This window comes from Oncorhynchus mykiss, chromosome 10, assembly GCF_057628025.1.
Source record: "Oncorhynchus mykiss isolate SJ-2025 chromosome 10, ASM5762802v1, whole genome shotgun sequence".
Lineage (NCBI taxonomy): Eukaryota > Metazoa > Chordata > Actinopteri > Salmoniformes > Salmonidae > Oncorhynchus > Oncorhynchus mykiss.
Genome location: NC_143031.1, coordinates 42,489,516 through 42,502,974, shown reverse-complemented (window position 1 = coordinate 42,502,974; position 13,459 = coordinate 42,489,516). Strand labels below are relative to the sequence as shown.

At 41.7% G+C, this 13,459-nt stretch overlaps 1 protein-coding gene across 30 annotated transcripts in view; it reads right to left on the bottom strand.

The window, feature by feature from the left end:
* The window catches only part of LOC110533900 (protocadherin gamma-C5), a 143,420-nt gene that overhangs the window by 69,783 nt on the left and 60,178 nt on the right, over positions 1–13,459 (bottom strand). For 3 of the 30 annotated variants that reach the window (XM_036990308.2, XM_036990326.2, XM_036990341.2), the window contains exon 1: positions 9,920–13,420. The exons of 21 other annotated variants lie outside the window; for them this stretch is intronic. In XM_036990308.2, coding sequence (XP_036846203.2) covers positions 9,920–12,325 — 2,406 coding nt within the window. In that variant the 5' untranslated portion in view covers positions 12,326–13,420. Of the gene's footprint in view, positions 1–2,350; positions 5,036–5,913; positions 9,790–9,919; positions 13,421–13,459 lie in introns of those variants that run through there. 6 more of the 30 variants (XM_036990309.2, XM_036990327.2, XM_036990342.2 and 3 more) reach the window with 2 other exon arrangements.

Genomic DNA, 13,459 nt, shown 5'->3' with positions numbered 1-13,459 from the left:
CTCAAAAATCAGAACAGCTGTAGGTAATGTTTTATCCACCATTTCATCCCCTTTATTTCCATGTAACTGGGGGTGAAACTGAGAGGCCAACAGGACTCCTCCCACAGACCAAGGTCAGAGGTCATCACAGGATGAGTCAGACAGTGTGTCAAAGCAGTGAAGCATGAAGCCCTATATCCAAAACACAAGCTCCACATGTGCCCCCCAAAAAATCTACACACATCCTGCTGCAGAGTTGCACACCCAACACCCCACAGCTATGCCCCTGTCCATTCCTTTAAGTCCCAAGGACATTGATACCTACGGAGGCTTGTCTATACATCACAATCACAATCATGGCAGACATGATGCACCTCTTCCAATATCACAACTGAAATTCCATTACCAGTTTTGTATATAAAATATAGATGATATACATTGTCATATATCATAGACCAATGGGTTATTTAGTTATACACACAGAAAGAGATAGGCCTTCCGTTCAGATGAAGAAGAATTAAATGAATAAGAGATATCTTTGAGTAGATACGGAGGGCTGAGGAGCTACATACATAATTCTCCTGACCTACTTTAGAACCTACTTTAGAATTGTTTGCCAGTGCTGAGCAGAGTAGTCTCGCTGCAGTGTGTGTGTGTATGTTTGTCTGTAGTGCTGAGCTGTGTGAAGTTCAGCGGGCAGTACACTTTGTGTTACTGGTAGGCTGTGTGTGAGTGATTTTGCTTTGTGGGCCACTACTGGGCTGTCTCCTCAATACACTGTTTTGTGTGTTTATGGCGAGGAATGTCATGTACTGCTAAGATGTGTGCAAAGGGTAAGGTCTGTTAGTGTTATTACTGGGTCGTATATTACTGTGTCAGCAGTGTGCTTGAGATAGTCAATGGACAATGAAATAGAGGGAACTGCTGACAGACAGTTAATCATGAAAAGAGTTACCCAGTAAGGCATGTATTCAATCAACCTGAAAATGATTGAATACCCAGCCAGATCAACCGTGATACAAGTCAGTACTGACGTTTGAGAAACATGGATGAATGTCTAATTCTGACGTGAGACTGTGAGAGCTGGCAGCATCGAGAATACTAGACTTAGCATCTACGTGCATTGTTGAATGACGTAAGCCAGTGTAAAGTGTCTGAAGTAGTGTATCTGTCAGCCACATCGTGTAGGCCTCCATGTCAACCCTTGTGACTGTACGAGCCAAACAATACCGTGGGAGACCTTCATTTGTGTCTCTGTCTACAAGTAGAGAAGAAGAAAAAAACATATCTTACCTTCAGAGCCCAAGTAATGGTCCAATGGGAGAGCGTGAAAAAACAAGAAACAAATGAAAGAAAAGTGTGAAAAACATAACAGGTTTAAATGCTGTGTCCCATTTGCTTTTAATTTCACACGCTTACAAGAAGAATGACCCATTGCAGAATGGTGTTAAGCATTTTATGGACATCTCCACTTTCCGAACACTTAAAGCAGCTACATCATTACTGATGGTAATAAAGCTGCTATGAAGTAACAAAATGCATGTATTCATACTCTCGTTCATTCTCTCCATGGGCCTAAAAGCTGTAGGCTTGTGCCACTAGTGTCACTTTCTCTGTGCTCACTTAACACAGAGGCTGGTTTTGAGTGACAAATAGCCTTTCTTGGCTGGAACATTCTTCATTACGTACTTGAATGGTGCCATTATGACCCTGGGGTGACCTTCAAATAGCCATTTTCGCATCTGGGCGAAACGTTCAATTCTGGGTGACTCTGCTGGAGACCAGAGTAGATAAGCTTGCCCTCGGTTGTCAAAGACAATAGAAATGTACACAAATATCACCAGCAAGATTTTCCTGAAAAATAACTGGCATTCACAGTTAGATATTAAAGATGTATTCCACAGTTAGCTTACTTGATAAAGTTTCTTATGTTTTCACGGCAGAACAAATACTCAGGCAGATGTTTGACAATTACTCCTGCCTGATATGCATTCAACAACGGTTAAAACAATCTAAATTTGAAAGAATTCTGTCCATCTCCAGAATGAGTCTTGAACCTCTTCTAATACAAGGTAAGTGTGAAAACAGGTGAGATGGAATTCCAGGATGACTAACCCAGGTGTCGCTTCAGAGGTCAAATGAAGCAAACAGCCAAGGTCAAGGGGAATTAAATATGTTTCTATACTATTTTCAGTGAACTTTGACTTCCCCTACACCACCACCAGCCAACTGGCTGGGATGAAGGAGTTCTAGTACGGATCATCACACACAGTAAGCAAGGAGACCAAACAAATATAAACGTCTTCTCTCCCTCATCCCACCACTGCTCGACCCCAGAACGACACTTTTAATTTGAAAAATGTTACATTACCATAGTTGAATATTTTGATCCACTCTCAATAGCTTCACTGGTTTCATCTGGGCTCTTCCTTAGTGTTAAATCAGCAGGCAGGGTGCTGTCATTGTAAGATCTGACAAACTTGAAGTCACTGGTGCGTGAGCCCGTTGTCAGGTATGCGTCATAATTGTAAGAACTACGCAGAGTTCCAGCTCCATCCACCTCTGCATAGTTGGGAGGGAAATACGCGCTGGGAATGGCGACTGCTCCATCAAACAACATTCTAGGCTTTCTACTGCGGCAGAACCTCACGGCCAGGATGAGAATAATGAAAGTCAGGAAAAAGGTGGAGACCGAGACCAGTGCAATGATCAAATAGGAAGTTAATTTGGAACGATCTTCATAAGTCATGTCTTTCAGTTCTGGAACTTCAGCCAAGTTATCTGATATGAGCAAATATACATCACAGGTTGTAGAGAGAGAGGGCTGTCCGTTATCTTTCACTGATATAACAAGGTTCTGCTTCATATTGTCAGATTCAGAAATGTCCCGCTGGGCCCTGATCTCTCCACTGTGGAGACCAACAGTGAAAAGTCCCAGATCAGTCGATTTCACGATGTGATATGAAAGCCACGCGTTCTGTCCAGAGTCAGCATCCACTGCGATAACCTTGGAAACCAGTGACCCCGCCAGAGCAGCTTTGGGGACCATCTCAGTCATCAAGGAGTTCCCTGCTGGAGCAGGGTATAATATCTGGGGAGAGTTATCATTCTCATCTGTTATGAAGATACTCACTGTCACGTTACTGCTGAGTGGAGGAGAACCATTGTCTCTGGCTACAACGTGGACTTTGAAGTTCCTGAACTGTTCATAATCAAATGCTCTCACTGCGTGGATCACCCCCGTGTCTCCGTTAATGGATAGAAATGAGGACACCGGAACACCATTCATCTCACTGGGCAATAGAGAATAGACCACTGTGCCGTTCTGTCTCCAGTCTGGGTCTCTGGCAGTAACAGAACACATAGAGGAGCCAGGCGTGTTATTTTCAGTCACATAGGTGCTATAGGATTGTTCTACAAACACTGGTGGGTTGTCATTCACGTCTGACACAGATAAATTAATCGTTTTTGAGGAGGATAAAGGTGGAGACCCCTCGTCAGTGGCAGTGATAGTTATGTTATAATCTGATATTATCTCTCGGTCTAGTTCACTAGTTGTTACCAGAGAATAGTAGTTTTTGATTGAGGGGTTTAGTTTGAAAGGAACATTTTGTTGAATGGAGACGTGGACCTGTTTATTTCCCTCCGAGTCTTTATCCTGTACATTGATGATGCCCACCTCTGTGCCAGTTAACACGTTCTCAGGGATGGGATTTTTTAAAGATTTTAGGAATATCACAGGTACATTGTCATTTACATCTGTGATTTCGACAATTACTTTTGTGTTGGAAACCAACCCCGATCCGTCTTGCGCCTGGATACGCATTTCATAATATGTTTCTGCTTCAAAATCTATTGGTCCAATGACTTTAATTTTTCCAGTCTTCTTTTCAACGGAAAATAGCCTCGCTGCTTTATCAGATATTCGACTGAAATCGTAGCTCACTTCCCCATTGTGTCCCTCGTCAGGATCCGTGGCACTAACTGTAGCTACTACGGTATCCAAAGGAGAATTTTCTGGTAGACTGACCTTATAGGCGTCCTGACTAAACACTGGAATATTATCATTAGCATCCAACACAGTAACGTGTATAACTACAGTACCAGATCTCTGCGGAGTCCCACCATCAACCGCAGTAAGTAACAATGTCACCTCTTGCTGTTGTTCTCGATCTAATTCCTTCTCCAAAACTAACTCGCCATATTTCCCACCGTCTCTATTTGTATGAACAGCCAAAACAAAATGGTCATTCCTCTCCAGCGTATAGCTTTGAACTGCATTTAATCCAATGTCTGCGTCATGGGCTTCGTTTAAGGGAAAGCGTTGCCCTTTCACAGCCGACTCTACTATCTCTAATTGTATGCGTTCACTTGGAAATCGAGGTGAATTATCATTTATATCCTGGATTTGAACAATAACACGGTGCAACTCTAAAGGATTTTCAAGCACCAGCTCGTATTTCAAAGCGCATGAACCCCTTGGGCCGCACAGCTCTTCTCTGTCTATTGTTTCAGCGACAATCAAATCCGCCGAGTTAGCGTTGATATCACAGTAGCGTCGACTGCTGCCGTCCAAGTCTAACCTAGCGTCACGAGCCGACATTCTCTTAGCATCCAGCCCCAGATCCTTGGCTATATTTCCGATCAAAGATCCACGTTTCAGCTCCTCCGGAATAGAGTAGTTTATATCTCCATAACTAGGGTGCAGTTTGGACAGAGAAAGCAGTGTCACACAGAGTATTGAGAGCGAGAAACCGTTGTGTCCCATCTTCGACATATGCCTGGAAGACAGAGATAATTCACAGAATAGACCAGTTGTTCGTGATGGATAATTATTCAAACGGTTGGCTAAACGAAGAGAAAATAAGCATGGCATACATCCAGATTCTCCTACGATGTTATGTGACGCAGTTGGGTGTTTTCTTGCTTTTGAATATTACAGTTGTGGGAGGAGAGGTACATATATTAGTTCAAGGTTGGTATATAGCGACACACTGAGTATTTCATTCAACACTGCATTTACTGACAACAACTGCAAAAAACGTCCCAAAAAAGGTGTGGAGTTGGGGCGCAGGGAGCTTAGAAACCCATTTCTCAATGTTTGACAATTGAAGAAACAATCGATAGCCTACACTTCATAAGCTTTATATTATAGTGAACGATCAAAGTGAGAGGTAGCCTGCTATCATTAGATCCGCTATAGGACTATAGAAGATTTTTAGAGAAGTTGGTAAATATCACGAAAAATTCCAAAAACAGCAGCAGGGTGCTGAAGCAAACAAACGTGATACTAAATCAAATCTATATTCACTGTATGGTCTTAAGTGAATCCTTATTTTATAAACGTCTGTATGCTCTGGTTTTAAAACTGAATAAGATTCGTTTTTTTTTTTTTAAGAAAAACTACATTACACCTTGAATGATATGCAAAATAAATACACATCTAATGAAATAATGATTTCAAACGGTAAAAATCCATGATGATGTGCCTTAGAAAAACACAAGACCAGAAAAAAAGTTTAACTACAGATAGCTTTAGTCATTCCATTGCAGAAGCCTGCAGAATGGTGATCGCTATCCACAATAGTGGTGCTGAAACCCAAAGACCTCGAAAGGGCGAACGGCTGCCATACGATCTCTTAAATGTTGTGTAGACACCACAGAAAAGAATGAAAGAAAGCCACTGTTGGCAAATATTTAGAGCCTTTGGCTACCCATTCAAGTTTCACTATGTTCAGAAATGATTTAGGAGTGCGACACTGATTTGTCATGGACATAGTTCTTATTAGAGCGAGGAGCAAAACTAACGATGGCACAAAGTAAACAAACTAAAACAATTGACATGTATCGAATTAAATAGGCTACGCCGAGCACACCGAACTCACATTTAAATATGACAACTCGATAAATGATATCAGCACACTGTTATCTTACCTCATCACAATTTTCTGCATTGTTCAGAGTAATTATACTTTCGCCAAAAGGCTCAACTGGTTTCTTCAGTGTAACATCAGCAGGCAGTGTGCTGTCATTGTAAGATCTGACAAACTTGAAATCACTAGTGCGTGAGCCCGTTGTCAGGTATGCGTCATAATTGTAAGAACTGCGCAGAGTTCCAGCTGCATCCATCTCTGCATAGTTGGGAGGGAGATACGCGCTGGGAATGGCGACTGCTCCATCAAACAACATTCTGGGCTTTCTACTGCGGCAGAACCTCACGGCCAGGATGAGAATAATGAAAGTCAGGAAAAAGGTGGAAACAGAGACCAGACCAATGATCAAATAGGAAGTCAATTTGGAACTATCCTCATAAGTCATGTCTTTCAGTTCTGGAACTTCAGCCAAGTTATCTGATATGAGTAAATATACATCACAGGTTGTAGAGAGAGAGGGCTGTCCATTATCGTTCACTGATATAACAAGGTTCTGCTTCATTCTGTCAGATTCAGAAATGTCCCGATGTGCCCGGATCTCTCCACTGTGGAGAGCAATAGTGAAAAGTCCCGGATCAGTCGATTTCACGATGTGATATGAAAGCCACGCGTTTTGTCCAGAGTCAGCATCCACAGCTATCACCTTGGAAACCAGGGACCCCGCCAGAGCAGCTTTGGGGACCATCTCAGTCATCAAGGAGTTCCCTGCTGGAGCAGGGTATAATATCTGGGGAGAGTTATCATTCTCATCTGTTATGAAGACACTCACAGTCACGTTACTGCTGAGTGGAGGAGAACCATTGTCTCTGGCTACAACGTGGACTTTGAAGCTCCTAAACTGCTCATAATCAAATGCTCTCACTGCGTGGATCACTCCCGTGTCTCCGTTGATGGATAAAAATGAGGACACCGGAACACCATTAATCTCACTGGGCAATAGAGAATAGACCACTGTACCGTTCTGTCTCCAGTCTGGGTCTCTGGCAGTAAGAGAACACATAGAGGAGCCCGGATTGTTATTTTCAGTCACATAGGCGCTGTAAGATTGTTCTTCAAACATAGGAGGATTGTCATTCACGTCTGACACAGATACATGAATCGTCGTTGAGGAGGATAAAGGTGGAGACCCCTCGTCAGTGGCGGTGATAGTTATGTTATAATCTGATATTATCTCACGGTCTAGTTCACTAGTTGTTACCAAAGAATAGTAGTTTTTGATTGAGGGGTTTAGTTTGAAAGGAACATTTTGTTGAATGGAGCAGCGGACCTGTCTATTTCCCTCTGAATCTTTATCCTGTACATTAATAATCCCCACCTCTGTTCCAGCTAACACGTTCTCAGGGATGGGATTGCTAAGTGATTTGATCAATATTAATGGTGCATTGTCATTTATATCGGTTATATCAATGATTACTTTTGTGTTAGAAGCTAAACCTGACCCATCTTTGGCTTGGACGCGCATTTCATAATCTTTCCTCTCCTCAAAGTCCACAGGTCCAACGACTCTGATTACACCAGTCCCTTTGTCTATAGAAAAAATTGATGATGCTTTATCAGATATACTTCTGAAGTCATACGTCACTTCCCCATTTGCACCCTTATCTGCATCAGTGGCGCTGACAGTTACCACTACAGAATGTAAAGGGGGATTTTCTGTCAGACTGACTCTATAAACGTCCTGGCTAAATACTGGGATATTATCGTTAGCATCCAACACAGTGACGTGTATAACTACAGTACCAGATCTCTGCGGAGTCCCACCATCAACAGCAGTAAGTAACAACGTCACCTCCTCTTGCTTTTCTCGATCCAGCTCTTTTTCTAACACTAACTCACTGTATTTCCCACCATCTCTATTTGTATGAACGGCCAAAACAAAATAGTCATTCCTCTCGAGTATATAGCTTTGCACTGCGTTTAATCCTATGTCTGCATCATGCGCTTCGTCTAAGGGAAAACGTCGACCTTTATCAGCCGATTCTGTAATTTCTAGATTCATGCGCTCATTAGGAAATCTAGGAGAGTTGTCGTTTACGTCTTGAATTTGCACAGTGATACGATGAAGCTCGAGAGGGTTTTCAACCACAAGTTCATATTTTAGTGCACACGTAAGCTTCGAACCACACAGCTCCTCTCTATCTATTCTATCCGTCACAATAAGGTTGCCCGCAGCGAGTTCAATGTCACAATATCGTTTACTGTTATCATCCATATCCAACCGAGCTTTGCGATCAGATAATCTCTTCGCATCCAGTCCGAGATCCTTGGCTATATTTCCAATGATAAATCCACGCTTAGCTTCCTCGGGTGAAGAATAGCTCATGTCTCCATGCGTGGTGTGAGGGAGAACAAGAAAGAAAACCGAGCAGAGTTTGACGGCAGAGAGCAAAAATATTTTGACCACCATCATCAACGTTGGAACGTTTGATACTCCTATCCTTAAGATGGTGATTTACCAAATTCGTTATGCCACAAAATATGTATCCAAGGTTACAATCCAAATTCTGTCCAAGCAACGATATATGTTGATACCAGTCAATGCGACGTTTTTCCCCACTGCAGAAACAAGTCTCCTCCCTGTATATGGTAATCTGCTGGGTGGGGACACAATCATGCATTCACCCAGAGAAGGTGAACAGCGACACATTGAGTATTTTCACAAAAACTGCAGTAACACTACAAAGTTACTGAATATACAGTACATTGAGCAAGATTCATTCAATATCTTATTGTAAAATGTGCTATAGTTAAATATTGCCATACATGCATGCCAACAGTGCAGTTTATAGATAGAACAAGTCACCAGTGTTGAATCAGTCGATTTATTTTTTCCCGTTGTCTTATTTAACCCCCAGACAATATCTATCTATAATTCAGAAGCAACTGAGGAAAACAAATTAAAATGTCACGGTAGTTTAGGATGTAAGAATAGGTTATATGATTTAGGCCTATATTTTAAAACTTCTCAAATCACATTATTGAAAAACAGTTATTTATTATCAAGGCTTTGGTAATTTATATTTAAAAAATCACCCACAACAATGAACATCCTGGAGACTCCATTGCCAGATTCTCAATGTCTGGTCGCTGTCCAGTGCTGAAACAGGGCCGACGCAATAGCCCATTTACTTTATCTCTCATACCAAACGAATGGGTGGGAGAATAAAATGTGCTGCTGCAAATTGCTATCCAACAAACGGCGAACCTGTTGTCTTATGGCAGCAGCCTTAGACCAAGCCAGTCTTTTTACAGAGACAGAACACTTCAAAGAGTTAAAAGGTAAACCTGTGTCCTGCGTTTAAATGACAAACGAAGAAGCACTTCAAAGGTGTAATTGTAAGCATGTGTCCTATTACAACTTAATCAAAGAAGTCCGCAGGTATGGCACCCTGCCCGGGAATCAGATACGTGAGTAAAATTGTTTGAAATTGATTAAACCCTGACCAAAATCCGTATGTTTTGGAAAGCACATTATAACAGTGGAAACTCCTAAATTCAGTCCATTTAAAAACGTTGCCGTGTCTGATGAGCCAGCACAGCGACCAAATTGAAATATCTGACAAACTTGTGGTCACGATCATTCCCATATTATTACTTACACTCTTGCTCTTTTGTACCCCAGTATCTCTACTTGCACATCATCATCTGCACATCTATCACTCCAGTGTTAATGCTAAATTGTAATTATTTCGCCTCCATGGCCTATTTATTGCCATACCTCACTACTCTTCTACATTTGCACACACCGTACATTGATTTGTCTATTGTGTTGTTGACTGTACGTTTACTCCATGTGTAACTCTGTGTTGTTGTTTTTGTCACACTGCTTTGCTTTATCTTGGCCAGGTCCCAGTTGTAAATGAGAACTTGTTCTCAACTGGCCTACCTGGTTAAATAAAGGTGAAATATATATATATTTAAATATATATATATATATATATATATATATATAGTTGTTTCATAAAATAAATGGTAAATCAATACCCAAATAAGGTTTATAATCTCACCTCAGTATTCCCCACGTTGTTTAGATTGACTATACTTTCTCCCAAACCCTCGATTTGACTCCTCTTAAGTGTAAGATCAGCAGGCAGGGTGCTGTCATTGTAAGATCTCACAAACTTGAAGTCGCTGGTGCGTGAGCCCGTTGTCAGGTATGCGTCATAATTGTAAGAACTGCGCAGAGTTCCAGCTCCATCCACCTCTGCATAGTTGGGAGGGAAATACGCGCTGGGAATGGCGACTGCTCCATCAAACAACATTCTAGGCTTTCTACTGCGGCAGAACTTCACGGCCAGGATGAGAATAATGAAAGTCAGGAAAAAGGTGGAGACAGAGACCAGACCAATGATCAAATAGGAAGTTAGTTTGGAACTATTCTCATAAGTCATGTCTTTCAGTTCTGGAACTTCAGCCAAGTTATCTGATATGAGTAAATATACATCACAGGTTGTAGAGAAAGAGGGCTGTCCGTTATCTTTCACTGATATAACAAGGTTCTGCTTCATACTGTCAGATTCAGAAATGTCCCGCTGTGCCCTGATCTCTCCACTGTGGAGAGCAATAGTGAAAAGTCCAGGATCAGTCGATTTCACGATGTGATATGAAAGCCACGCGTTTTGTCCAGAGTCAGCATCCACAGCTATCACCTTGGAAACCAGGGACCCCGCCAGAGCAGCTTTGGGGACCATCTCAGTCATCAAGGAGTTCCCTGCTGGAGCAGGGTATAATATCTGGGGAGAGTTATCATTCTCATCTGTTATGAAGACACTCACTGTCACGTTACTGCTGAGTGGAGGAGAACCATTGTCTCTGGCTACAACGTGGACTTTGAAGCTCCTAAACTGCTCATAATCAAATGATTTTACAGCATGGATCACCCCCGTCTCTCCGTTAATGGATAGAAATGAGGACACCGGAACACCGTTCACATCACTAGGCAATAGAGAATACACCACTGTGCCGTTCTGTCTCCAGTCGGGGTCTCTGGCAGTAAGAGAACACATAGAGGAGCCCGGCTTGTTATTTTCAGTCACATAGGAACTGTAGGATTGTTCTTCAAACGCAGGAGGATTGTCATTCACGTCTGACACAGATACATGAATCTTCGTTGAGGAGGATAAAGGTGGAGACCCCTCGTCAGTGGCAGTGATAGTTATGTTATAATCTGATATTTTCTCTCGGTCTAATTCACTAGTTGTTACCAAAGAATAATAGTTTTTGATTGAGGGGTTTAGTTTGAAAGGAACATTTTGTTGAATGGAGCAGCGGACTTGTCTATTTCCCTCTGAATCTTTATCCTGTACATTGATGATGCCCACCTCTGTTCCAGGTAACACGTTCTCGGGGATGAGATTGCTCAGTGATTTAATGAATATCGCTGGTGCATTATCATTTATATCGGTTATATCTATGATTACTTTTGTGTTAGAAGCTAAACCTGACCCATCTTTGGCTTGGACGCGCATTTCATAATCTGTCCTCTCCTCAAAGTCCACAGGTCCGACGACTCTGATTACACCAGTCCCTTTGTCTATAGAAAACACCGTCGATGCTTTTGCAGATATACTACTGAAGTCATACGTCACTTCCCCATTTGCACCCTTATCTGCGTCGGTGGCGCTGACAGTTACCACTACATAATCTACAGGGGAATTTTCTGTCAAACTGACTCTATAAACGTCCTGGCTAAACAATGGTTTATTATCGTTAGCATCCAACACAGTGACGTGTATAACTACAGTACCAGATCTCTGCGGAGTCCCGCCATCAACAGCAGTAAGTAACAACGTCACCTCCTCTTGCTTTTCTCGATCTAGCTCTTTTTCTAACACTAACTCACTGTATTTCCCACCATCACTATTTGCATGAACGGCCAAAACAAAATGTTCATTCCTGTCGAGCGTATAGCTTTGCACGGTGTTTAATCCTATGTCCGAATCATGAGCTTCGTCTAAGGGAAAACGCTCCCCTTTGTCAGCCGATTCCCTTATTTCTAGATTCATGCGTTCATTGGGGAAACGAGGTGAATTGTCATTTACGTCTTGAATTTGCACAGTAATACGATGCAGCTCCAGAGGGTTTTCAAGCACAAGCTCATATTTTAATGCACACGTAAGCTTCGAACCACACAGCTCCTCTCTATCTATTCTTTCCGTCACAATAAGGTTGCCAGCCGCGAGGTTGATGTCACAATAACGTTGACTGATGCCATCCATATCCAACCGAGCTTTGCGATCAGAGAATCTCTTCGCATCCAGCCCGAGATCTTTGGCTATATTTCCAATGACAAATCCACGCTTCGCTTCCTCGGGAGCAGAGTAGCCCATGTCTCCATACGTGTTACGAGGGAGAACAAGAAAGAAAACCGAGGAGAGAACGAAGGCAGAGACCGATAATCTTGTATCCATCATTATCAACGTGGGAGCGGTCCTTTCCTTAAGATGTTGATTTACAGAATTCGTTATCCATTAAAAAAAATGTAGTCCAAGTTCCAATATTCTCTCCAAGCAAGGATATGTTGAAACTAGTCAATGCTTTGTTTTTTCCACACTGCCGAAACAAGTCTCCTCCCTGTATATGTTAATCTACTGGGTGGGGACACAAGTGTGCATTCACCCAGAGAAGGTGAACAGCGACACATTGAGTATTTTCACAAAAACTGCAGTAACACCACAAAGTTACTGAATATAAATTGAACAAGATATTTCCAATATCTTACTGTAAAAATATGCTACTTAAATGTTGCCAAACTGGCCATGCCTGCAAGTCAGCCAGAACAAATCACCAGATGTCCATCAGACAACACCATTTTGGTTTGAGCCTTAACTCTCCGTGGTTGGCGCAAAAGATACGTGCGCTATAGCGTCGGTAATGTTTCAGAACTGAACAGCGACCATACTTTAAGGATTTGGCAATAGAGTATCCGAGATGAGGGTAACCTTTTCTGTCATTGAATAATATGCAATGTATATATTATATTTTGGGTGCATTTTAAAATATAAATTACCAAATGCTTGATAATTGACAACTGCTTTTCGTTAATGCGATTTTAGAAATGTTAAAATATAGGCCTAACTAACATAACATCATGTTATCCTAAACAACATTGACATTTCATTTAATTTTCCTCACTTGCTTCTGAATGATAGATTGTGCCTAAGTGGTTAATAATTTAGTGCTGCAAATTGCTATCCAATAAACGTCAGAAATATGTTCACGTAATATAGCAGCAAGCTATTTGACCTAGCATAGGCTTATGTAATTACAGACGGAGCACTTCAAATAGTTGACACAGTAGTCTATTCTGCGTTTAAAATAAATAAAAAACGGAGCACTTCAATCTTTTAAACGTGTATCCTGCATTAGAAAGACAGCAAATATGTCTGTAAATATGACACCATGCTCTGGCATAAAACACTTGAGTAAATTGATCGTTTAATCCCTCGCAAAAAAAACTAGAAGGGATGTAGCCTGTTGATTCTCACACATTACCAGTGGCGCCTCCTGAATTCAGTGAATTTAAAAACGTCGCAACGTCTGATAAG